Consider the following 27,450-nt stretch of genomic DNA (forward strand, 5'->3'; position numbering starts at 1 on the left):
TCTCAATAAAGATTCTTTATCTTGTAAGAAAACAAAAGATACAATCAATGTCGCTCTGGTTTCTGTATTATCCACAGACTGCTCCAAAAAGTTTGTCAAATCCAGCGTTTCAGGAGGAATGTCCTGTTTAGAAGTAACTTGAGGTAAAGGAGGTTTCTTTTCCAAATAGTAAATCTTTTGAAGAGGAGGGAGTGTTTGATCTGAATAATTGTATATTTCTTTAAGAAACTTAGCAAACATATCCTTTGGGGCAACAAATTGAGATTTTGGAAAGTTTAGGAATCGTAGGTTTAGATTTCTTGATAAATTTTCCATGTTCTCTATTTTTCTTTGTATAGAGGCACAATCTCCTACAATATGAACTTGTTGAGATATTTTCCCAATTTGCGTCTCTAGGTCAGTCTGCTTTATTATTACTCCCTCCATTTGTCTTTTGAGAGATTTTATCTGAGAGGAATTATTCAAGAATAACGTTATGAAAGAGGTACAGACCTTGTGAAGCGATTCCAATGCTGTCCAAATCGATTCCAGTGATACCTCTTGGGGCTTGACTAAGGGTTGTATCGCCAATACGCAAGCAGAAACTTCTTCTGGCGTAGTTGTTTCAGGCAATCCCCCAGTAGTCTCCCCTGTTGGCATTCCTGGCGTTCGCTGGGCTCCCTCAGCTGGCCCCAGGATCTCTCTGGGTTCCGCTATCGCTTCTGGGGAAGGCTACTCCTTTGAAGCCCCACTAGTCTCGGGGTTCGGTACAGTTCCTCCAGGTGCGTGCGAGAGTGTCGGGGTCACAGGTCCTAACGGACTAAGCAAAAGTTCGCTCTCCTGAGCGGAGCTCTTCCCTGCTCTGCTAGCGGATGCGTCCGAAGTTGGAGTCGATACCAGAAATGTAGTCAATGACTGCTGCCCAGGCAAGGTAGGGATTTGCTTCGGGAGGGGTGGTCCCCTTAGCTTCCCTTTCCTTTTCGGCATGTTTAACTAAGAAAATCGTTGAAGAAAAATTTTCTTTTTGGGAGCGTCTTTGCTACACGTCCTGCTTGAACGCCATCTTGAATCGGGAGAAGGTCATTTTCGAGAAAGATGGACGTCCATCTGTTGTGTTCGAAAATACAATGGACGTCCTTGGATTTGGACGTTTTGTGATTTGGATGTCTTTCATTTTCGTCCATATTCGAAACAAAGACGTCCAAAGTCAAGCCATTTGGATGTAGGAGGAGCCAGCATTTTTAGTAGACTGGTCCCCCTGACATGCCAGGACAGCAATCGGGCACCCTAGGGGGCACTACATTGAACTTCATAAAATGCTCCCATGTACACAGCTCCCTTACCTTGTGTGCTGAGCCCCCCAATACCCCCCCAAAATCCACTACTTCCAACTGTACACCACTACCATAGCCCTTACGGGTGAAGGGGGCACCTATATGTGGGTACAGTGGGTTTCTGGTGGGTTTTGGAGGGCTCACAGTTTCCTGTACAAGTGTAATAGGTAGTGGGTGGATGGGCCTGGGCCCATCTGAAGTGCAATAAAATACTCCAAGGACCTGCATACTGAGGTCATGGACCTGAATATGACATCTGAGGTTGGCATAGAGGCTGGCAAGTAATGTTCTTCACCACACTTTTTGGGGGTGGGAGGGGGTTAGTGACCACTGGGTCATCTGGTCATTTGGGGCACCTTTTTGTGCCTTATTCGTAATAAAAACAGTTTTAATGCTGGACGTTTGTGCTTTGTTCCATTATGGCTCAAAGACATCCAAGTCTTAGGAACGCCCAAGTCCCGCCTTAAACACGCCTCTGATACGCCCCCTTGAGATTTGGATGTCCTTCTGATGGACTTCCAAGAAAGACGTCCAAAATGTGGTTTCGATTATACCGATTTGGACGTTTCTGTGAGATAGACGTCCAAGTGCCGATTTATGTCACTTTTTGGATGTCCATCTTTTAAAAAAATTAGCCTGATTGCCTCCTATTCCATGACTATTTAAATTTCTTTGGAGTCTCTCATGAAAAACTTTGTCAAAAACCTTCTGAAAATCTAGATACATTACATCAACCAGTTCACCTTTATCCAAATATTTATTCATACTTTCAAAGAAATGAAATCAATAGAAATAAAACAAAATAAAACACCTCTCTACTAAAGAAGTGAAACAAATTGGTAAGGCATGACTTATTTTGGTTGAACCCATGCTGACTCTGCCCCATTAAAAAATGTTTATCTATGTGTTCCACAATTTTATTCTTTATAATAGTTTTCAGTATATTGCCCGGCACTGACATCAGGCTTACCGGTCAGTAATTTCTTGGATCACTCCTGAAACCCTTTTTAAAAATCAGCGTTACATTGGCCACCCACCAATCTTCATGTACTATGGAAGAGTTTAACAACAGGTTATACATCACAAACAGCAGATCAGCAATTTTATGTTTGAGTTCTTTCAGTACCCTGGGGTGTATACCATCTGGTCCAAGTGATGTATAACTCTTTAACTTGTCAATTGGCTCAGTACGTCTTCCAGGTTCACCAAGATTTCTTTCGTCACCCTTGAAAACCATTTCTGGTACAGGTAAATCTCTTACATCTTCTTCCGTAAAGACCAAAGCAAAGAATTAATTAAATATCTCCACTATGGCCTTGTCCTCCCTGAGTGCCCCTTTTACTCCTTCATGATCTAATGGTCCCACAGGTTGCCTCACAAGCTTTCTGCTTCTGATGTACATTACTATGAGTTTTTGTCTCTGCAGCAAGTTTTTCTTCACATTCTCTTTTGGCCTTCTTTATCAATACTTTGCTTTTTGCTGACAGTGCTTATGCTGCTTTTTATTTTCTTCACTCAGATTCTTTTCCCATTCTTTGAAGGATATTCTTGGCTCTATTAGCCTTCTTCACTTCACCTTTTAAGCATGCTGGCTGTCATTTGCTCTTCATTCCACATTTGTTAATATGTGGAATACATCTGGTCTGGACTAAAGTCGTGCGTGCAAATCTGCATGCGTAGCCCCAATTTGTCTGTGCAACTTAGTTGTTTAACAAGCTAATCAGTGCTGATCATTGGCCAATAACAAGCAATTATTGGCACTAATTGGCACTAATTAGAATTTACGCATTCAACTTTTGAAGCATATTCTGTAAAGTGGTCCACGTAAATTCTAATGTGCAGAGCATAAAAAGGGGCACGGCCATGGAAGGAGCATGGGTGGGACATGGGTGTTCCTGAAAATTATGTGCACTGTTACAGAAAATGCCCAATACGTTCCTAAATAAAACATGGGCATTTACACCAAGTTTTGTCACGGCTTGTGGTAGATGAGCTCTTAGGTCACAGTCGAGTTAATACTGCATACCCGGCCTGAAGTCTAGATGGTTCTCGACTGGTGTCAGGTGAGTCATGCCCTGGTGGAGACTTGATCTGGGAGTGGTTCTTAAAAGAGCTCTTGAGGGTGCTCTCACAAATCAGGGCAGAGAGTGGCTCTTAAGAGAGCCCTTGGGGGCTTGCCCAATGGAGTCAAGGCCAAGGAGTAGCTGGAACAAAGCTGGAATGAAGCATGGACTGGAACAGGACTGGAACCAGGCTGGAACAAGGCTGAAGGCACGGACTGCAACAGAACTGGAACCGGACTAAAGACAAAGACTGGAAGAAGGCTGGAACTGGACTGAAGACACAGGCTAGAACAAGGCTGGAACAGGACTGAAAACACAAACTAGAACAAAGCTGCAACTCACACTAGACCAGGTTAGGCAACCTATTGCAAAGGCACTGGATGGGAGTCAGGAGCTTCCTATTATACTGCTAGACAGGAAGTGATGACATCAGCCAACGCTCTCTTGCAGGGCTATAAAGGAAATGCAGGGATTCCAGGAAGTAAAACAGATTCTTCTGGCACGGAATGCTGCTGGAGACCATGGAAACAGATGAGGGCCATGGCAGGTTTTAGTTGGTGTAAATGACTGTGCCTAAATTTTAGTCACGGGACAGCCGCTATGAGTATTCTATAAACCGCGTATAACTTTAGGAGAGGTTTATTAAATACCACTAAGCGTGGTTTTTTTTCTGTGCTGATTTTTTTTGTGCCATATATAGAATCTAGCCCTTTGCATTCAGTGCATGATATACTTAGGTGCACCCACTTATGCCAGCCATTAATCTGCCACAAATAGGTGTGCCTAACATTTGGTGAACCAATGTGACTTTAGATTAATATTCTATAATGGCTGAGGTGCAACCTTACACCATTATAGAATTGGTACTAAGTGTGCCACTTTGTGTACTTAAAATGAGGCGCTAATTTATAGAATTCCCACCATACTGTATATGAACAATTTTAAGGAAAGAAGATGAAAGGAAATTACATAAATGCTAATAATGTAATATTAAATACTAAGCAAAGTAGTACATTAAAATAAATGATCATTAATGCCATTTAGAATTATAGACAAAATGCTAAAACACCCTACAAAACAAGCAAAGCATTTTTCCGATTGAAAGATAGATGTGATTTATATAGTGATAGCATACAGACACTGAAAAGGGACACATATGTACTGTAGAGATACATTCATGATGTCTTTCTGGCATCTCCAGAGCAGAGGCCATGGTCTATAGACAGCAGCTAGGACACATCTGGGCAGAAAGAACTGGGCAGTCTAGATGGGCTGGTTGGCTTATTTTTTGCCATCAATGTCACTGATGTGAACACAAAACATTACCTTTGTTTTCCCGATCACCCATTTGTCCAGTATTGCTTTCTCCAAAATGGCAATACAACTTTCTTTAGTAGCAGGAGGATTTTTGTGTGCCTTGAAAGCGAGGTAATAATACCTGGGAACCAAAACAGCAAAGCACAACCAAGTTTAGGATTATACAGAATCGTATGTTTTAATATTTCAATCCCAGCCTAGCTTTATTTTTAATATACCTTACAAGCAAAGCAATGCAATTAGAGTTGTATTATTCTGCATGAAAATGTTTCTTTGATTACACAGTAAGTTTAAAAGAATAGAGTAAGCAATAATGGGTAGTTGTAAAATTCTTGACTGGAAATGTACTTCATTGATCGTGCTGTTTCTTCCTTCTGAAACTAACCATTTAAAATAATACAAATTTCTAAAAATAGAGCCATCCAAAATTTGTCAATTATTTGGGCTATCAAAAGTAAAGGCATCATTTATCATTAATGCTCTCCAGAATCAGGAGAACATTAATGATAAAGTTGTTTTGGTTCCTTCCAAAGAAAACATTGTAGCATACAAGAAGCTCAATTTTGCATAGGGCACCTTTGTGGGAAATGGGAGGTCCAAGTTAGTACATTTACACTTTCCTGTGCATATTTATAAAAGGTTGTGCTGAATGTGGAGCCTTTTGTAAAGAATAGAAGGACACACAGAAATATACGTGTAAGTGCCAGCACAACCATGGGAACAAACATTTGAGTAAGAAACGTCCACCAAGGAGCAACAGAACTGAAGTTTTGCTTGTGTAACTGATGATTTTGCATCTTATAAACATAAATGCAGGCACTTATACACATGTCCCAAGGAGCTGTTGTCTGGACAGGAACATCTGGAAGAAGTAGGAAAGCAGTAGGCAAAACTGAAAGGAGCTATTGCAAGGGCAACAAACCTTTTTGTAAGAAAAATAAATAAAAGTAATAACTGAAAAGACAAAGAAAAAGAGGTTAGCCTTCATAAACTACAACCAAGAGATCATTGAAAAAGGAAGACAGGTGACAACATCTGGAAAAGCTAAGAGAAGCTGGTAGAGTAGTCAGGAAAGCAAAGATGCAAATGGAAGAAAAAAAATAGCCAATACAGTATAATGGAGGGGGGAGTAATTGGAGGAAGGGCCAAAGTGGAATTGTGAGACTCAAAGGTGAAGGGGAGGAATATAGAAGCTAATAAAGATAAGGCGGAATTGCTTAATATTTCTGTTCTGTGTTCACAGCTGAAGGGCCCAGGTAAGGATCGCAGAAGACAAACACAAATACGAATGGAGGTGTGGTAGACCCTGAACAATTTTCAGAGGACTGTGCTCATGAGGAGCTAGCTGAACTAAAGGTGGGCAAATCAATAGGGTCAGGAGGCATACATCCGAGGGTGCTGAAGGAACATAGGGCAGTTCTGGTAACTCTGCTGGCTGATCTTTTCAATGATTCTCTAGAGTCGGGAGCAATCCTGGAAGACTGGAGAAGGGCAGAACTGGTCCCTCACCACAAAAGCAGAAGTAAGGAAGAGGTTGGAATCTACAGGCTGGTAAGTCTGACTTCTGTGGTAAGTAAACTAATGGAAATACTTGTAAAAAACAGAATAGTGAGGTTTATGAAATCCAGTGGATTTCAGGACCCAAGGAAACATGGTTTCTCGAGAGGTAGGTCTTTTAAGACAAATCTGATTAATTTCTTTGACTGAGTGACCAGAGAGTTGGATCGAGGAAGAGCACTAAATTTGGTGTATTTAGATTTTAGCAAAGAATTTGACATGGTTCTGCATAAATGACTAATAAATTGCCTGAGTACCCTTGCCATAAACCCTAAAGTGACTGACTGGGTTAGAAACTGGTTGAGTGGAAGGCAACAGAGGGTAGTGGTAAATGGAACCCACTCTGAGGAAAGGGATGTTACCAGTGATGTACTGCAAGATTTATTTTATGGGCAGTTTCTTTTTAACATTTTTGTAAGCAATGTTGCTGAAGGGCTACCTAGTAAGGTTTCCCTCTTTATAGATGATGCCAAAATCTGCAATAGGGTAGACACCTCTGATGGTGTGGATAACATGAGGAAGGACCTAGCAAAGGTTGAAGAAAGGTCTGGAATTTGGCAGCTTAGATTTAATACTAAAAAATGCAGGGCATGCTATTGGGCTGCAAAAACCAAGAGAATAGTACACTTTAGGGGATGAAGAACTTCTGGGAATAAAAGAGGAGCGGGACTTGGGTGTGATCATATGTGATGACCTTAAGGTGGCCAAATAGGTAGAAAAGTCAACAGCAAAACTAGAAGGATGCTTGGGTACATAGGGAGAGGAATAGAAAGCAAGAAAAAGGTGATGATGCCCTTGTATAAGCCTCTCGTGAGACCTTATTTATTTTAGATTTTGCTCACACCTTTTCAGAAGAGTAGCTCAAGGTGAGTTACATTCAGGTACACTGGGTATTGTGTACAATTCTAGACAGTATCAAAGAAGCAGTGTGAACAACAAAATGCTTCCAAAAAACACGAACGAGACGAAGAATGTCAGACAAAGTGTTTATTCATAAAATGACTTGACACAGCACCATGTTTCGGCAATAGTGCCTACCTCAGGAGTCTTATCACACATATGAATACACAAAAGTGCTAGAGAGCGTATCAAAACATATCAGAATGATAGTTGTGGAGCAGCGTTTAGAAAGACTTTAACCCATTTCATAAAGGAAGAGGAAGTAGCCAGAAGCTGGCACTATCATTGGATGCAAATACTGTCTTTCTAAAGACTGCTCCACAACTATCATTCTGATGTGTTTTGATATGTATACTTTGGAAGAAAGGCAGGAGAAGAGAGACACGATAGAGACATTTAAATACCTACGTGGCATAAATGCTGTCACAGTTGTGGCCATACCCCATGCCTATACTCACCTCTCCTCCCAGTGACCAGGCCCTATGGCCGCTGTGGACTGCTTTTTCCCTGTTTCCAGTCGAGTTCAAGAAATCATTCCAGTCCTAATGTTCCAGCATTCCATCCAGCCTTACTCTGGATGTTCCTGTAGTCAAGCCTCGCTCTGGTGCAGTGGCGTCGTGAAGGCAGCTGACACCCGGGGCGGGTCGCCGCTGCGCACCCCCCCCCCCCCGGGTGCAGCGCGATGCATCCTCCCCCCCCCCTCCATAGCGCAACCCCCCCGCGAGAACATACCTGGAAGGCGGTGAGGGGCGGGCGGGCGGGAGGGCCAATCCGGCGAGTGCACGCCGCTGGGGGGTGTCGGCGCCTCGCTGGTTCCTTGCTCTCTCTGCCCCGGAACAGGAAGTAACCTGTTCCGGGGCAGAGAGAGCAAGGAACCAGCGAGGCGCTGACACCCCCCAGCAACGTGCACCCGGGGCGGACCGCCCCACTGCCCCCCCCTTCCTACGCCACTGCTCTGGTGTTCCTGTAGCCAAGCCTCATTCTGGTGTTCCTACTGCCAAACCTCATTCTTTGTTGTGACATCATCAGAAAGGCCCTTATAAGCACTTGGGAACTTTTATGCCTTGCCTTTGCAACAGAGGTCTTCAGATGAGTTCTTGTCTGTGTACGTTTGTTGCACTTCCAGCCTGCTCCTCCTTTGTCTCCGGTCTGTAATCTTGCTTCTGCTACAGCCCTGCTTGTCTTTAGCTCCAGTTCCTTCCCTGTTCTTATTCTGTCTTGCCTGCTACAGCCCTGCTTTGTCTATAGCTTCAGTTCCTGCAGTATAAAACGTCTTGTACATTTTTGGGATCTTGCCGGGTATCTGTGACCTGGATTGGCCACAGTTGGAAACAGGATTCTGGGCTCGATGGACCTTTGGTCTTTCCCAGTATGGCAATACTTATACTTATTCCAGTCCTGTCTGTCTTCAGCTTCAGTTCCAGTCCTGCTTGTTCTAGTCCTGCCTGTCCTGAGCTTCAGTTCCAGTCCTGCCTGTCCTCAGCTTCAGTTCCAGTCCTTCTTGTTCCAGTCCTGCCTGTTTTCAGCTTCAGCTCCAGTCCTGCTTGTTCCAGTCCTGCCTGTCCTCAGTTTCACTTCCAGTTCTGCTTGTCTAGCCCTGCCTGCCTTCAGCTTCAGTTCCAGTCCTACTTGTTCCAATCCAGCCCTACCTGCCTTCAGCTTTAGTCCAGTCCTGCTTGTTCCAGTCCTGCCTGTCCTCAGTTTCACTTCCAGTTCTGCTTGTCTAGCCCTGCCTGCCTTCAGCTTCAGTTCCAGTCCTACTTGTTCCAATCCAGCCCTACCTGCCTTCAGCTTTAGTTCCAGTCCTGCTTGTTCCAGTCCTGCCTGTCCTCAGCTTCAGTTCCAGTCCTGCTTGTTCCAGTCCTGCCTGTCCTCAGCTTCAGTTCCAGTCCTGCTTGTTCCAGTCCAGCTTGTTCCAGTCCTGCTTGTCTTCAGCTTCAGTTCCAGTTCTTCTTGTTCCAGTCTAGCTTGTTCCAGTCCTGCCTGTCTCCAGCTTCAGATCTAGTCCTGCTTGTACCAGTCCTGTCTGTTTTCAGCCTCGATCCTTGTTTGGGTGGTTCACCTGCTGCTGCCGTTTGCAGGCAGGGGCCCAATGGCTCACTACTCCTGACTTCATGATAAATGCACAGGAGGCAAGTCTCTTTCAACTGAAAAGAAGCTCTGGAATAAGGGGGCATAGGATGAAGGTGAAAGGGGACAGACTCAGATGTAAGCTGAGGAAATACTTCTGCATGGAAAAGATGGTGAATTCATGGAACACCCTCCTCATGGAGGGGGTGGAGATGAAAATTATATCTGAATTTAAGAAAGCTTGGGACAAGTACATAGGACCTCTAAGGAAGAGGAAGGGATAGTAGATATGGGCAGACTAGATAGGCCATTTAGTCTTTATCTGCCTTCATTTTTCTTTGTTCTGTGTTTAGGATTTTACAAAACTGGACTTCTAGAAAGAGCCAATTAAGAAACTCAGCAGCACAACTTTTTTTTTGTACAGTTTGAAGTGGTTTTACATAACAGAGACGTAAGTACAATTGCCACCACAATCACTAATACAAACTCCATGTGAAAACAGGCAGCTTTCTGATGTGCCTGCCTCTGAGCTGGTGTAAATGCTGACATGAAGATTTTTTTAAAATAATTTATGAATTTCTATTATAAAATTGGAAATACACACATATTTTTCTGTGCTAACCAAACATGCTCACTACACACACCTCCTTGAAACTATGAGTGCTGTGGATCTACATGTATAAATAGCAGCTTTCTAGATAGCTATTTGCTCATGTTGGCCATTTCATATGTAAATGACACTATTTACAAATATTAAAGCCATGCACATCTTCTTAAAATGATCTTCCAATCCATACTCATGCTTCATGAATACTCAAAGTTCTGGTAGCCTATTTGCTACTGTGTAAAGCTGCAATTGTGCCTTTTTTTTTTTTTTAAACTCTGGATCCTGACAGCTGGACTCACTTGGACATACTGTACATCTTCCTTCTATTCTCTGTCCAACTCTGCCTGTCTTTTGTATTACAGCTCTAAGGCAGTTTCTCCAGCTTCAGAGAGAAGTGATGGGCCTAGGAAGAAAGAGGTCAATATTCAGCCGGTGGGAGGCAGCCCACGTAAGTGCTACAGTTGGCGCTGACCCTGGATATTCAATGCTGGGCCATTTCCAGCGACTGGCATTGAATATCTGGTGGGGTTTTTTTGGCTGGCGCTAACTTAACTGGCTAAGCGAAAAGTCAGCGCTGGACAGTTAAGTTTATAGCGACCAAAGGTGATCCAATTTGCCTGCTAAACTTAGCCAGTCAGTGCTGAATATTGCCGTTTATCGTATGATATAGCTGGTTAACTTTTCAATGCTGATCATGAATATTCAGCAGAGATAACTGGTTATCTTATGCTGAGTATTTCTGGTTAGGTGCCAAAACGCTATTTAACCAGTCTGCAGCCGTTTCTGGCTGGTTTAATATCTTTGAATATCAGGGGGGATAGTGTCTCTCTTTCTCCATGGCACACACAGCATATTTTAAGGAATGCACAGCATGTTGGGCCAGTCTTCTAGCTTTCTTTATCATGTTGATTTTTGCTCTGCAAGTTGTAATCAACACATTTACTATTTCACTTCATTGATTACTGAACTCGCAAGAACAAAACAAAGGAGAACAAGATCCTTACAAATAGCAGCTAGTGGAAATGCAGTGAGGTCAAAAAAGGCGAGCCAAAAAGTCCTAAACATAAAAGCCACTTCTATTTATTTATAAAACATGATGAAAGGCACAGAGTCCATCTGCCAAATCAAAGTTCCCAACTGGAGGAACCAGACTTGACAGGGCTGTGTTTCGGGTGTCAATGCCTGACTCTGTGTTGACTGCTAAGGATATTTCCAGCATTTTGTCAGGCAATCAGAAGGTAATTTTATAAGGAGACATCTGGTTTAAGTGAGCAAGTAGGCACCTATCTAGGTGCTATTTTATACAGACGCATGGAGGGGCATTTTTGATAGTGTGTCTAAGTCGGAATTTGGACATTTTACATTAAATGTACCAAATCTGAACAGGAAATATACCCATTTTCAAAGAAAGAAAAATGTCTATCTTTTTTTCCCGGAATACTGTTTTGAACAAGGATTTGCGCTTTGTGCATTTTTCTTTTTAGGTCATTTTTGAAAAAAAAACTGCACAAAATCAAGCCATTGGGATGTAGGAGAGACCAGCATTTTAGCAAACTGCTCCCTCAGACATCCCAGGGGAGCAATGGGGCATCCTAAAGGGCACTGTTGTGGACTTCATATAAATGCTCCCAGGTACACATCTCACCGTTGCTCCCTTATCTTGTCTGCTCAGCCCTCCAAAACCCACTACATCTAACTATGCACTACTACAATAGCCCTTTTGGGTGAAGGGGGGCACCTATATGTGAGTACAGTGGGTTTTTTGTGTGTTTTGGAGGGCTCACAGTTTCCACCACAAGTGTAAAAGGTAGGGGGAGGTATGGGTCTGGGCCTAACTCTCTGCACTGCATTGCATCCACCACTAGACTACTCCATGAATCTGCAGCAGGGGGCTGAACTGGTATTCTATAATTACTTGCTGAAATGGCTTAGCGTGTAATTGGAAGGGGGAGGTGTAGGAGCCCATTTGTGTAACTAAATTTAGTTGTAGGCAGTTACTCCTAGTAAAACGATGGAAATGCTGATGCCAAAATTACGCGCGGACCAGGTGTATTCTATAACAATGCACATCGATTTTAGAAATGCCCATGACCCGCCCATTCCTTGCCCATGGCCATGCCCCCTTTTCAACTATGCAACTTAGAATTTATGTGCAACATGTTACAGAATATGCTTAGACTGTTTTGTGCATAAATTCTAATTAATGCAATTAGTGTCAATAATTGCTTGTTAAGGGGCAATTACTGGCACTGATTGGCTTGTTAAGTAATTTGTGCACGCAAATCCAGAATACCGTGTTTCCCCGAAAATAAGACACTGTCTTATACTGTATTAATTTTTGCCCCCAAAAATGCGCTAGGTCTTATTTTCAGGGGCTGTCTTATTTTTCGGGGAAACATCGGGGTTGGCCTGCCCGCCCTCCGTTGCTCCCGGAACTAACCTTTAACGCCTCCTTTCACCTTCGCAGCAGCAGGGCAGGGCAGGCCACTCCTTCCTTCCGTGTCCCGCCCTCGCCTGACGTAACATCCTCGAGGGCGGGGCACGGAAGGAAGGAGAGGTCTGCCCTGCTGTTGCTTGCTGCGAAGGTGAAAGGAGGTGTTTAAGGTTAGTTCCGGGAGCGACGGAGGGTGGGTGGAGGGGGGCCCGGCGACCTTGGGTGGGGGGGTGGCCCGGGGACGGCCTTGTCCGGCTCTCGGCAGCCCTGCTTTCAAACAAAAATTTGCTAGGTCTTACTTTCGGGGGAGGCCTTATATCTACCAATTCAGGAAAACCTCTACTAGGTCTTATTTTCGGGGGATGTCTTACTTTCGGGGAAACAGGGTATGACTGGATTTGCATAATCAACTCAGGTTGCGGTATACAGAATCCGGGGTAAATATGACATGCATATTTTATGAAATACATATGTATGACTCCACCGCTCAAATTATGGCCCTGAGAATGCCTACACAATTCTGTGTGTATACCCCATCAATTTTATAGTAACTGATTTTTCTGTGTAAAATATACTTTACACACTGTATATACTTTACAGAATTATCCTCTACATTGGGTGAATGAAGCTCTTTGTTGTTGAAAAAAAATATGAAGAAAAGCACATAATAGAAGCTCCCTGCCACATCCCCGCCCAATAAATCTTTATAGTATCTACAAATTAACTTCATTAAATCTCAAAATCAAAATAGAAGGAAAAGAACAGAAAAACAGTGAAAAAACAAAATAGAATGTTAAGGTTAATTCACTTTTGTAAGGCATATGCAAGAGATATTTATAGTTATAAATGCTGACAGCTTTAACAAATGAGCGTGCTACAACTGTCTGCATGCTTAGAGACAACACCTGAAATCAAATTTATCATAATGAGGAATTTAGCAAATAATGATTTAAGAAAACTCTGTTGAAAAGTGATTCCGGCCAACAATGTCAACCTACGAAATAATGCCTCATCTGCCCAAGAGGGAATTTATTGGAAATGAATAATGCCATGGTGAAGCTGTGCACTGTAAAGACCCTATCAGCAAATTATTTCTGCTGTTGTAAGCTCTTTTTTTGATTCTGCCATTCAAACTCATTATTACTTTGCTTGAATCAAACTCAAAATCAGAGAACTGCAGTTGGGATCAATCGCTCAGCTCTGAATCAGCTCATCTACTACTGAGTGAGAAGTATGTAATGTTCAGTAGCCTTTTAGGGGATGACTATTACAGTCTGTTTAGGAGAGATTGTATATGACAGCTAACACTCACAGGAAAGCAGGAAATTGCATTAATTTTTGATCAACAGTAAAATATGATGAATGAGGGCATTTTTGGCTTGTACACCTATAAAATGAAATGAATGAAAGATGAGTCAGTTTAATCCAAATCTTCAGCCATTCACTTCTTTTTTGGTGGCAAATCATACCCACAGCAAGGGGGTAGGGCAGAGACGACAGAGATACTTTGGGTGGAGGGAAGGCAGAAGCATTTGACCAATCACATTGAAACTTATTGACAATCAGCCAAAGAAACCTTTCCTTGTCACCCTTCCCCCAAATCCATGGATGACATCATCAGCATCTGAGTAGGAAAGTAAAATAGATCTGCAGGAGAGCACAGTTCTCTGTCATATTTAGACATAGAAGGTGAAAGAAAGATGCTAGCTTGAAAAAACTGTGTTGGAAATCAAAAACTTGAGAAACAGAGAAAGCTTCATAACAGCAGACAGATCCCTGAGTGGGGGAGGGGGTAGTAACAGCACTTTTCTTCTAGTGTTAGGTGTGAGTCACAAGTCACATCCAGAGCAGAGTAAGAGTGGCTGCCGCTGGTTGAATATTAAAACCTTATGGACGTTATTGAAGCCCACGTCTGCAATTTCCTATACATAGAATTTTCTTACAGATGGATATACTTTATTTCTTTATTGCACCCATCCCATCCAGATGATTGAGATATGGACTGCAGAGAATCAAGAACAGCAGCAGCAGGTGGAAAAGGCAGTCATGCAGTTTTCTGCTGTCCTTCCACTGATCTTTCTGGGCCTCATTTTGCCATTGACAAAACAATTAGATAGGACACAGGGTTACTGCTATAGATTCAATAACCAATGCTACTTCTGTTCCTGATATACCTCTACCAGTGGCGTAACCACAGGTGGGCCTGGGTGGGCTGGGGCCCACCCACTTAGGGCTCAGGCCCACCCAACAGTAGCACATGGTAATGAAAACGCTGCTCTCCACAATACTGGCAGTGCACCTTCGCATGCTTAGTTTTCAGCGCATGCCTGCTGCAGACTATCAAGGTGGAGACTGGAGAGAAGCATTTTCCCACCAGCTGAGATATTTTTTTGATGTGGGGGTGGGGGAGAGAACATTTGGTGCCCACCCACTTCTTGCCTAGGCCCACCCAATATCTGCTGTCTGGCTACGCACCTGACCTCTACATGTATGTTGGGACTCACATCCCTCCTGTTTGATGCATAAGTACATGTTTTCACATTAGAATTTTGATTACCAAACATTCAATCATTCTTAAAGTTTTCTTACAACACTGAGGGGACTCTGTATTCAGCCCAGTTACTTAGTTGAAGGTCCCCTTGGAGATATGTATCCAGATTCATTGAGATTTTTTTATATTTTGGCTCACTCAATCTCTCTATTTTTTCTTTAACGTTAGGCATTTGTTAGGTTCTAAACACAACCACTCAGGGTCGGTCAAACCTGGTAAGCGGGCTAAGCGCCGCAGGGGGGCGCCTGCCTTCAAGGGCACCGCTGCGGTGCTGCGCTGTCATACGGCGGCGCCCTTGGTGCTTTAAATCTTTAATTTACCTCCGTTCCAGCAGCCGCATCATTTGAAAGCCCTGCCCCGTCTCTAGCCTTCCCTCCCTTCGTGAGTTCGTTCCGCAGTCCCGCCTTCTGACGTCATTTCCTCGAGGGCGGGACTGCAGAACGAACTCACGAAGGGAGGGAAGGCTAGAGACGGGGCAAGGCTTTCAAATGACGCAGCTGCTGGAACGGAGGTAAATTAAAGATTTAAAGCACCAAAGGTGGCGGGGGATGGGGGTGAAGGAGAATCGCTGGACGGGGCAGGGTGGGAGAAGAGAGAAAGGAGATGCTGGGGGGGCGGGGGCGCACGGGTGCCGGAGGGGGGCGTGCGGGCGCCAACTCATAGTCTGCAGGGGGCGCCAGAGACCCTAGGACCGGCCCTGCAATCACTGAATCTATAGTAGGCTTTTACCCACAGACCTCTGACATAGACAGGGCAACTCAATGCCAAGGGCCACTGCAACACATAAAGTAGTTATGGGGGTGGCCTAGAACTGATGACAAATGTCCCTTTCCTGTTGCTGGTTGCTGCATAAGGAGGGTCCCCAACACACCCTTTTTCCCCACTCCCTAACGCATGTTTAATTTGGGAGGTAACAGTGGTGTGCTGGAGCAGGCTCTCACAGGCTCTCGAGAGCCGTTTGTTAAGTTTTTAAGAATTTTGGGAGCCGGTTCTCCATGGCTACTTTAACAAATGGATCCCAAAATGTGGGCTTGGGCCCCTCCTGAATTCTCTTTTACTTTGCTGGCGAGAGAGAGCCCCCTGTTAACAATTTACCAGCACATCCCTGGAGGTAGATACAACGCCCACTTGCTCCTGCCTCTAGTACCATTATCTTGGAAAATGGTGATGCTGAAATGCACTGCTATGGGGCAGCCTACCAAACGAGATAGTACTTCCATATTTGGAAGGCTGGCCATTAGTGTTACATTCTGACATACCGCTAAGGGCCAGGCTCTATTATTTTCCAACAAGGTGGCAAACGAAAAGGACACAACTGATTCTAAGGACCAGGTAAGTATTATTGCTCCAGGAGGGTGCCATAGCTTCTCAAGCTCTGTGAATGAGGTTCTCCATATGCCAATTGCCTGGGTGGCTGGTCAGGGGTGCTCTAGCTTGGGGTCTCTCTGGGCTAGGAGTAACCTGAGTCATTGGAGCCGACTCTGTGGGTGCTGTGGGTGCTTGAGTACCCCCAATATTGAGAAAATTCCTTGTATGTGTCCAGAGAGGGGTCATTTCCATTGGGCTTAGCACCCCCAATAATTTTGAAAAGGTGGCTCCTATGACCTGAGTCTTAAAGAGGAAGCCTCTTTTTTCTTTCTAGTTTACTAGAGACCTTTGGCAGTAGGACCACAAAGATTCAGAGCTAGGTAGAAGTGGAAAACTACACCAGAGTATAATGTAGATGTTTTTATTGGGCACAATGACTGATTCTGCTGGTGTGTATGTAGTTTGCATAGTTACCATTTTTTTTCTCTTTAACACAGTGATTTTATTGGATGCTAAATGTGTTGGAATGTATTGTATTTTACATGCATTGCCTGTCAGAAATTGTTTTTCTCTGTGATTACTCTGTGACCTCTGATGTGAATTACTTAGAGAGGTCACACCTATGCAACTTCCTGTGGGGGTTAGACACAGCACATGGAGCTCATGATCTCCTAGCTGAGGATCCATGGTGTGAGCATCCATTACCATCTAAGCACATGGAAAGAGCTGATAATCCAAATGTATAGTATTATGTATATATAAGCCTGTCTGAATATAATCTAACTACAAACTGTGAGTAAACAGATGTTTTGTTACTTCAACTTTAAAGTGACTCAGCAGTGAATTATTCTGGGGTGTATGAGAGAGATGAAGAAAAGAAATTGACATTTCTAAAGCTGAAGCTGTGTGTATAAAATCTGCTAATTATTTACTACAAATAATCCAACAAAAGGGTTATGGGCCCAGGGCCAGGAATTGAAAAAGAAGAGAAATATTACCAGGCAGTAAAAAAGCCACATTTTTCTCTTAAGTTTTAAAAGAAAGATTCAGTCTGTCTCTCTCTCCCCCCACACAGCAGACAGAAGGCTAAGAAAATGGCTGAGGGAGGAAATTCACCATTTTTCTACTCTCTCAAGGTGCCTAAATTAGCTGAATTTAATTATCAGCAGTGGGAACTAAGATTCATATGTCTCCTTCAAGCAAAGAAATTAAATATATGCTTAGACCAAAACAGAACAGCTGAAAATATGGCTGAATGGGACAATGCAAACTATTATGTGAAGTGCATGTTTTTGGAAGCTCTCTCAGAGAAACAAGCCATATTGCTGGAAGAAAAAGATACAGCAAACGAAATTTTATATAAACTGAGAACTATGTATGCAACTACATATGCAAAACAGCAACCAATTTGGTTGGCAGAGTTGAATGAAACCAAATTAAGGGATAAAAGTAAATGTAATGATCACATTATGCATCTTATGTCTTCATTTCAAAAGCTAGAACTTTCTGGAATTCCCATGTGTGATGCATTGAAAAGAGCATTTCTTTTTACCTCACTATCAAAGAAGTTTGATGTTTTTAGGTCTGTAAATGAAGCCATTGAAGGGCAATCTTTTGAACAGGCAGCATCAAAACTGAGGCAGGAATGCATAATTAATGATTCTGAGGAGAAGTGTTCTCAAAGTCAGTCAGAGAGAAATGAAACAAATTTCTTGGCAAAGAACAGAGGAAGGCGGAGCTATGGGAAAACTCCACCCAAGGGCAAGCTGATTTGCTACTCATGTGGAAAGGAGGGACATGTATCTAAATGGTGTAAGGAAACACAAAACACTCCCTCTAGCTCACCTAAGCCAATGGAACAAAAGAATTCTCCAACCAGGAAATGTATGAAGGACAATGATAAACATAAGAGCTTTCTAATGGCAGAAAAATCTTTGACTATGGTAAATAATAATTCAAATGAAAGTACTTGGATTTTGGATTCGGGGAGCACATGCCATTTAACCAATTGTAAGGATTTCTTTCAGGAAATGTGTCCAGAAGAAGGTATTCTTAATACTGCAAACGCAGGGACTGCTAAGATCCAAGCAAAAGGCATTGGATTCTTAAAATGCAAAGTGTCTAATGAAGTCAAAGAAATTCCTGTAAGTGATGTCTTGTATATTCCCCAAGCAGTTTGTAATATGCTTAGTGTATCTACATTAGATAAGAAGGGATTTGCGATTCATTTTGAAAACAGTAAGTGCACAATCTCTAAAAATGATGAAGTGTATGCTGAAGCTTTTATGCATAATGATATTTATAAACTGAGCATTTCAGGTGAAGCCTCACATCTGGCGCAAGTAAGGAAGAATGATGGTAAATGTAGTCTGGAAATCTGGCATCGCCGCCTGGGACATCGTGATTTTAAGGTGATCCAGGATCTTCACAATGGGCAACTAGCCACAGGCATTCAGATCAGTGCAGATACTGGTAAAATGGAGAAATGCATAGACTGTGTTACACAAAAAGGTGTGAGACCCTCATTTCCTGCATACACAGGAAATAGGAGTAATAAAGTACTGGACTTAATACACAGTGACTTATGTGGACCGTTTAATATCCCATCATTGGGAAATAACAGATTTGTGCTAATATTCTTGGATGATTTCCCTAGATACTGTGTGGCCTATTTGCTGAAAGAAAAAAGTCAAGTCACAGACATGCTGAAGAAATACGTAGCCATGGTGAGCAATAAATTTGAAAGAAAACCAAAGGTTCTTCAGACCGACAATGGTGGTGAGTTCACTTCACAAAGCATGCGCACATTTCTAGAACAAGAAGGCATTCAGCATATCACAACAGTAGCTTATACACCAGAGCAAAATTCTGTTGCAGAGAGAAAAGTTAGGTCACTTGTGGAAATGACCAGATGTATGCTGTCAGATAGCAATCTCCCTAAAAGACTATGGGGGGAAGCCATTCTCACAGCAGTGTACCTACAAAACAGAATGCCAACTAAAGGCGCTGAGCGCACACCACATGAGACATGGCATGGTAGGAAGCCAAACCTGTCACACATAAGAACATTTGGAAGTACAGCATATGCTCATGTACCAAAGCAAAGAAGGCATAAGCTGGATTCCACAACAGAAAGGGGCATTTTAGTTGGCTATGCTCCAGGACACAAAGGATATAGAATTTTGAATCTGAAAACTGGCATTGTTGGCATAAGACATGTTACATATTTTGATGAAAACAAAAGGGTTGATAAAGGCTGGATTATCCCAGATGAGCCTTATCATCCAGAATATGAAACTAGAACCATAATAGACATGCCAGTGTATATAAATGCCATACCAAGGCAGATGTCTGAAAGCAACTCATCTGTATCTAACGAGGAACAGGCAGAGGAAGCAGACACAGAAAGGATCATCGCAGGAGACAGTACAGTTGGAGAAGGGGAATCAATTGGAGAAGGACTCTCAGATTTAGAGGATGCGGAAAGGTCAGACCAACCTGTTGTCAGACGCTCATCCAGGGAAAACAAAGGTGTTCCACCCCCAAGACTGTCTTACCTAACAAAGTCAGCAGAAGCTCAAGAGCCCTTAACATGGGATGAGATTGAGAAAATGCCAGCAGAAGAAGCTGCTGAATGGCATAAAGCTGCACAAGAAGAAATTGATTCATTGGATAAAAATAATACTTGGATTCTTACAAAATTACCTCCTGGCAAGAAAGCTATAGGATGCAAATGGGTATTCAAGTTAAAAAGGAATGCACAAGGAAAAGTGGAAAGGTATAAAGCCAGATTAGTCGCAAAGGGATATCTTCAAAAATATGGAGAAGATTTTGATGAAGTGTTTGCACCTGTAGTGAAACACACGACAATTAGAACACTTCTGAGCATTGCAGTCTCAAAAGGCATGCAAGTCAACCACATTGATGTGAAAACAGCATTTCTTCATGGAGATATAACTGAAGACTTGTACATGGAACAGCCAACAGGTTTCATAAATACAAAACAAAGACAGCTAGTGTGTAAATTAAACAAAGGTCTTTATGGATTAAAGTAAAGTGCAAAATGTTGGAATGACAAATTGCATGAAATATTGACAAATTTAGGATTTAAGCAAGGTGAAGCAGATAAATGCTTGTACACTAGGTGCAGAAATGGACAATATGCATACATTTTAGCTTTTGTTGATGATCTGCTCATTGCAAGCGAAAGTGAGCAAGAGTACAAGGACATTGTAAAATATTTAAACCTGAATGTTGAGATAAAAGAACTTGGTAATGTGTCATACTATCTTGGTATAGAAATTGAGAAACAAAATGATGGTTCTTATCTTCTAAGCCAGAAGCAGAAAATAAATGAGCTTATTGAAAGTTTAGGTATGCAAGATGCCCAAGTTGTAAGCACTCCCATGATCACTGATTTTCTGAAGGATGAAACAGTAAGAGAACCTTTACCAGATAACATCCAATATAGATCAGCCATAGGTAAGCTTTTATATCTAACTACCACATACAGGGCTGATATAGCAAATGCAGTAGGAATTTTGAGCAGAAGGGTCAGCTCACCTACCAAATCAGATTGGACTGCAGTTAAAAGGATGGTAAGGTATTTAAAAGGTACCATTGATTGTAAATTAAAGATTTCAGCCAATAGTAATCCAAAACTAATATGTTACTGTGATTCAGATTGGGCAGGGGATCATTCTGATTATAAATCCACAAGTGGATATGTGTTTATGTATGGAAATGTACAAATTTCTTGGGCCAGTCATAAACAAAGTATTGTGAGTCTGTCTTCTACAGAAGCTGAATATGTGGCCGTATCAGAAGCATGCAGAGAACTGATGTGGATTGAAAAACTTTTGCTGGATTTTGGAATAGCTGAACAGAGACCAATCCAGATAATGGAAGATAATCAGAGCTGCATCAGACTGTCACAGAATGACAAGGTTCAGTCACGCACCAAGCACATCGCAACGAAATACCACAACGTGCGAGAGTTGGCGAAAGAAGGGGTCATCAGTCTACACTATTGTCACACCAGTAAGATGACAGCTGACATCATGACCAAACCGTTACCCAGAGAACATTTTGAGAATCTGCGTATAAAGCTTGGAATTTGTATGAATTAATAATTGCATGACAGTTATGCATGAGAAGGGGTTTGTTGGAATGTATTGTATTTTACATGCATTGCCTGTCAGAAATTGTTTTTCTCTGTGATTACTCTGTGACCTCTGATGTGAATTACTTAGAGAGGTCACACCTATGCAACTTCCTGTGGGGGTTAGACACAGCACATGGAGCTCATGATCTCCTAGCTGAGGATCCATGGTGTGAGCATCCATTACCATCTAAGCACATGGAAAGAGCTGATAATCCAAATGTATAGTATTATGTATATATAAGCCTGTCTGAATATAATCTAACTACAAACTGTGAGTAAACAGATGTTTTGTTACTTCAACTTTAAAGTGACTCAGCAGTGAATTATTCTGGGGTGTATGAGAGAGATGAAGAAAAGAAATTGACATTTCTAAAGCTGAAGCTGTGTGTATAAAATCTGCTAATTATTTACTACAAATAATCCAACAAAATGGGGATCAGCTTATGCCGTGACAGGAAAACAGAAATTAGACTTCAGACCAAAGAAGAAAACTACACCATGTTGCCACAGCTATGTGCACTGATTTATCTGTCATGCACAATTTTTTAAATACTGCAGTAATTAATTTACTGCATCAGGAGCAGGGCTTTTTTTGAGGGGGTACTGAGTACCGGCACCTTTTCCACTGGACCCCAAGTTGTAATGAAAGAGCTCAGGCTCTACACACCAATTCTGCCTGGTCATAGATTCTGTGACTGGTTGCAGGGGGCCTGGCTATTGTGGGATGAGTCCATCAGTGATCACTTCACCCCTGAAGGGTGGCTTAGTATGTGAGTACTGGCACCTTTTTTGCTAATAAAAACACACTGATCAGGAGTAAAACTTTTCAGTGTGTGCATTATGAGACTGTCTGCTGAAATTCAGTTCACAGTTCCAAAGAACAGCTTATTACCTCAGCTCCTCAATTAGCTGTTTCAGACTTTAGGTCCTGATAGGTGTAACAGTGTTAGATTAAGACCCGCTTTAACCCCTTGCACTTCTAAGTATGCTTCAGCGCTCTAAAATACAGAAAACTACAGTGCAATGGATAAAACCAGAAAGCAAACATAAAACAAAAACATTAAAGTGACTTTATCTTCACTTGATCTTAATCTGATAAACCTTGAATAGTTCCCCTTCTTGCTTTTCATGGCATGGACATCATATTTTCTGCCAAAATACTCCTATTGAGCAGAAGAATAAGACAGATCTCAACTAAATGTTTGAAAACATCAAGGAACCAAAATTGTTTGCTCATCCAGTTTGTGGTTAAGTTGCTCAAAAGGATCAAAATGCCAATTAAATTGCTGGCTCAGAAAATCTTTGATATCCTCAAATTTACTGCCATTCTGAAAGTCTTGTTCGTACTAGTCTAATGGCTTTTGTATTATGAACAAAGAAGTGCTAGTCGCTTTAGCATCTGACCTGTTTTCACAGCTCTCTGCCTCTGTCTACTGCTCAGGCTTTAATGCACTTTTCAGATCCTAGTTCTGACTGGAAGGATTCCGATTTTCTTCTACTTATTATTATTTCTGAAATTCTATAAATCACATTTTTGATCAGTTTGAGAGAAAAGATGGGTTAGCAGTAAGCTGAAAAACATGGCTGTAGCAGTCATACTTCTTTCAGTTCAAAGAACTTATCTGCATTTCTCTTTGGCAAGCAAACAGAATGCAAATTAAAGGGTCCTTTTACTAAGCTGTGGGAAAAAGTAGCCTTAGCTTGGCCTTACATGGGTTTTTCCAACAGCAAAGGTCATTTTTGCTGCAGCTATAAAACTGGCCTTTTTGTATTTATTGTATTAATGGCCATGCGCTACTGTTGACATTAGCGCACGACCATTACAATATTTTACAGCATGGGCACTTACTAACACCTATTTTGTAGGCAGTTAGTGCTTGCTAATTTGGCAGGTACTGCAGGAAGACTGAGCGTATCAAGCGGTATGCCATTTTAATCTGCGTTAGTAATGCCACTTAGTAAAAGTGTCCCCAAACTAGGTAAACTAACTTCTTGCTTCTGTTTTTCGAGGCACTGGAGACCAGTTGGTACAAGTGACCAGTAAACATATGAAAGATAGCGCATTGATGATCAACTGAACAGAGTTTTACAGAGTTTACACTTTGCTGGCTTTTGATCAGTCACCCGATCAGGAATGCGCAGAACTACTCCTTGGACAAAACCGGTAATCTGCACACGGAAATCCAGTTTGCGAATGCTTTGCCCTGTACCGTAAACATGATCGTTTATGGGGTGTTTGATAATGTAATAGAAGTTAACCAGTGAAGAAACATTCTGTTTGACTACATGTAAAAGAATAAATACCACACAGATTTATCGTTTGTTGAAGGAGACTTGTATGCCGCAGAATCATTTTTAGATGTTTTACCAAGCGATTGGTTAGTCAGTACATGCTTGCCGCGAAGACCGTTAGCATTAGTGGTAAATACTCACTCACATGACCTACCAAGTGAGCAATGGTTAGCCATCTATCTATGTCTTAATGGCATTGGAGAGTTTTTTTTGATTCTTATGGACATCCCCCTGATAGTCTATTGTTTCCTAGCATTATTATGGACTTTTTACAGAAGCACTGTGGAACTATTGTGTACCACAACAGACGCAACACCCTCTATCGACTAACTGTGATCACCACTGCATGTTTTTCTTACACCACTGTTGTAAAGACTTGTCTTTGGAAGAATATTTTACAATTATATTCTGAGGACCCTCTGACAAATGATGAAATGGTGTCACAGTGTGAAAAATAAGAAAGTGTTGTGTGTGTGGATCTTTTCGAGGTCTGTTTTGTAACCTACAGAGATGTGTTTCTGAAAAGGAATCACAGGTCTAGAGTTATGTGTTTCTATGAAAACTGTACATATTACATATTTAACTACTGTCATCTGTTCAATGCAGATTGCGTCTTATAGGGGAGGCTAACATATTTCACAGGTTTCTCTTTTTTTTAAGCGGAAGAGTTTCTTCGTTTTTCACAGGGGTGTTGAATTTCATAGAGACCTCTGTGGGCTTTTCTTTAAGAAGTTCAAGCAGATGCTTGTTGCTCGCATTGCTGTGGAGGGTATATTGAGTTTGGCCAAGGACTGAACTCTTCCCAACCTCTGGGTTTCCTTTGTTGGGAAATAGCATGTGTCTGCATAGCCCCTTGGACCAGGTTCAGCAGATTAGACCCACTGACGGGGTACCCCTTGGCACCCCAAGTCACCACATCCTTGTGCCTGGTTAGCTTATTGAGCAACACTTTGGTGTTTTTCCTATAGTGCACACCAATTCCTTTTAACACTTCCTGAAGAACAGATTCATGCGGGCCATCATTATATAGCGACACCTCCATCTGTTTATGACTTTGTTCAGGGAGATACAGGATTATTTTTTCTCTTTCTTTTTTGCCCTGTCTGGCAAATGAAAGGGAGTGCTGTAACATGGATGAATAACGTTTGGCCTTTTCATAGTTGGTTAGTCTGGAACTTTGAAGAATATTGCTCATTTCTTCATCGAGCGTTTGAACAGCATCCATTCTAATATTTTCATGGGGTCCTGGGGACCTCTTAAATGATCAAGCTGCTGGCTAGGGACCAAGTACATCTTTTCGGTGTTCTGCATTGCCGATAAGGCTCATGATCAGCGGCAAGGCAAATCTTTGCAAGGGTCCAATAAAACCCCCAGAATGGATCACCAGCTTCTTCTTTGTTTTAAGAGGTATCCTTTTGTCCCTGAAACTCTTTATTGCATGCCTTTGTCTTTTCAGGATGCTGATCTGATTTTGTGATAAGGGTATGTTACCTTTCAGAGTTTAGGGCTATCTCTGCCATAGCCACTATTAATTCGTCTGATGCGATGCCAAGGATGACCTTTCTCTGCTGTGGCGAAGACTGAACTAAAAGTTTTAAAAGTTCCAGGTTCCTCTTCAGAAGGCTAGACATGTTGTTGCCTGTAAGAGCACAATTAGTGTGTGTGGGAAAAGCTGCAGTTTATTTATTAGGATTTATTTACCACCTTTTTGAAGGAATTCACTCAAGGCGGTGTACAGTAAGAATAGATCAGTTTGTCATTTCTTTTTATAGGCACCCACTGTTTTCTTACCAAATATGACCATCACAACTGGGGGAAAGATGTCCATCCTCAATCTGTAAGCCTGTGGTGTCAACGCATTCAAATCCACGATGAGATAGCCATACAGTTTTCTGGTAGCATCTTCAAAAGCCTTGAGAAAGATGCACATCTTGCTTGGGTACATTTGTCTGGCGAGCGCAGCTATCTACTGCTTATCTCTTGGATTCTTAAACAACACCATATATTTTGTATTTAAGGTGATAGTGTGATTTGTTCTTCCTTGACAAACAATGATCTGGATGATATATGCATTTTTACAAGTGGACTCCATAAAATCATCAGTGATGACCAGATTCACTTTATGAGGTGGAAACAACAGGCCATAGTTAAACGTCATCACCAGTGAATCCATAAAACGTATAAACAGGTACTGGTTTGACAATTCTTCATACGTAGGTTGCCAACAGGTGCAACACCATAGGATTTGATAGGGTTTCATGCTGAACGTAAGATTGGCATGTTCTAACAATTTTTTAACAAAGAAAATTTTACCACTGTTGGAGGAATCTGCTATGATGCATGAGAAGGGATGAAGCAGGAGTGCATTAAACTCTTCAGTAGCCATAGTGAAAACGTAAACGCTTGACCAATCCAGATTCTGCTTAGGTATTTTTTGTACATGACCTCATTGGGCAGTGTGCATTTCAACACTAGCGCTGCATCATAAAAAGAGAGTGTTTTATTTTATAAACTCCTTTGGGATTTCCCAGCTTTTCCTTTCTGCCTGCAGGGATAGAGAAGGAGGAGGCTGAGGGGGGTAGTCTTCTTTATTGAAGGAACTGCTGGGGTGGAGAGGGATAGGGATGGAGAGGGCTGTGGGGGTATTCTTCTTTGCTAAAGGAACTGCTGGGGTAGAGAGGGAGGCGTTGTGGGGGTAGTCTTCTTTGCTAAAGGAACTTATATGTTTTGCATGTCGTGCCATATTGATAAAAAAAAAACCCAATGTAATTGTGTGGCTCTGATCTCTGAAAACAACTGTTTTTTTCTTTCAATGTGACCATGGAAAAGGGATGGGGAGTGTTTGAGGGAGTAGAGAGATGGTGGCTGCTCACACTGAGTTAAAATTAATATATTTTCTGATCTCTGCATATGAAAAAAAAAGTTTATAAAACCAGTAGGTTTGTTTTAAAAATTCAATACAGCTTTTTCCTTTTTTTGCCTATTTGCCCTTTAAAGCCTAAAATGTCATTTTTGTTTTTTTTCCTGAATTGGCTAAAAATGCAAAAAGGAGGTGGTTTGGGGGATGGGGAGGAGGTGTGGATTCTCTCACACAATACAGCTTATTGCTCCATGAGCTGGGGGTTTGCTCTAGGAGGAAGAGTATCTGGGTTAACAACATTCTTTCCTGAGAGAAAAAGCATGTCTGAAACTGGGGCTTGGGAGGAGGAGGAAGAGGAGTGGGTCTGGGGTCAAGCCTTTTTGCAGCACTGTTCAGAAAAAGGAGTTTAAGGTAGTCTGAAGGCTAAAAAAACACCTATTTTGTAAAGGCTAAAAAAATGCCTATTTTCTTTCCTGACAGAGACAGAAGAAAAAAAAATAAGTTTAAGCTGTTCATGGTCTTCCTCAACAGCAGAGGGCAGTGTTGGGGGTGTTTGATGTTACTTCCTGTCACATGACCCCATCCAAGATGGAGATGAGTAGTGTGAACAGGAAGTGATGTGATGTTCCCAGTAGTCACTGCCATCTTGGAAAAGGTGTAGAGTTATGACATCACTTCCTATAAATAAGGTGGGCTAGAGGCAGGATCATATCAAAGGGGTGGGGTATGGGATGGGCTGTGACATCATATTAGGTGATGCAATCAAAGGGGGCGGGGCAAGGAGTGGGCAGGACTTGGACTGAGGATGGGCATAGACTGGGTGGATCCTCGATTCTGATTGGCTGATGTGACCAGAATTGGGTATATTCACCTGTCCAAATCACTTAAAGATAATTAATGGTTGACAAATTCTAGTGAGGTATACTGCTTACATACTTGTATTCAACCCAAGTGTAGACATGTTTGAGGGAGTTTGGGTGGAGTCAGGGTTGAGTTTCAATGTACATGCATAGG

General features: G+C 42.1%; 1 protein-coding gene across 1 annotated transcript in view; it reads right to left on the bottom strand.

Annotated features, from left to right (window-relative positions):
* The window catches only part of MYO3B (myosin IIIB), a 634,284-nt gene that overhangs the window by 116,347 nt on the left and 490,487 nt on the right, over window positions 1-27,450 (bottom strand). The window contains 1 exon segment of the mRNA XM_030210853.1: window positions 4,703-4,814. Coding sequence (XP_030066713.1) covers window positions 4,703-4,814 — 112 coding nt within the window.

This window comes from Microcaecilia unicolor, chromosome 7 (assembly GCF_901765095.1).
Source record: "Microcaecilia unicolor chromosome 7, aMicUni1.1, whole genome shotgun sequence".
NCBI lineage: Eukaryota > Metazoa > Chordata > Amphibia > Gymnophiona > Siphonopidae > Microcaecilia > Microcaecilia unicolor.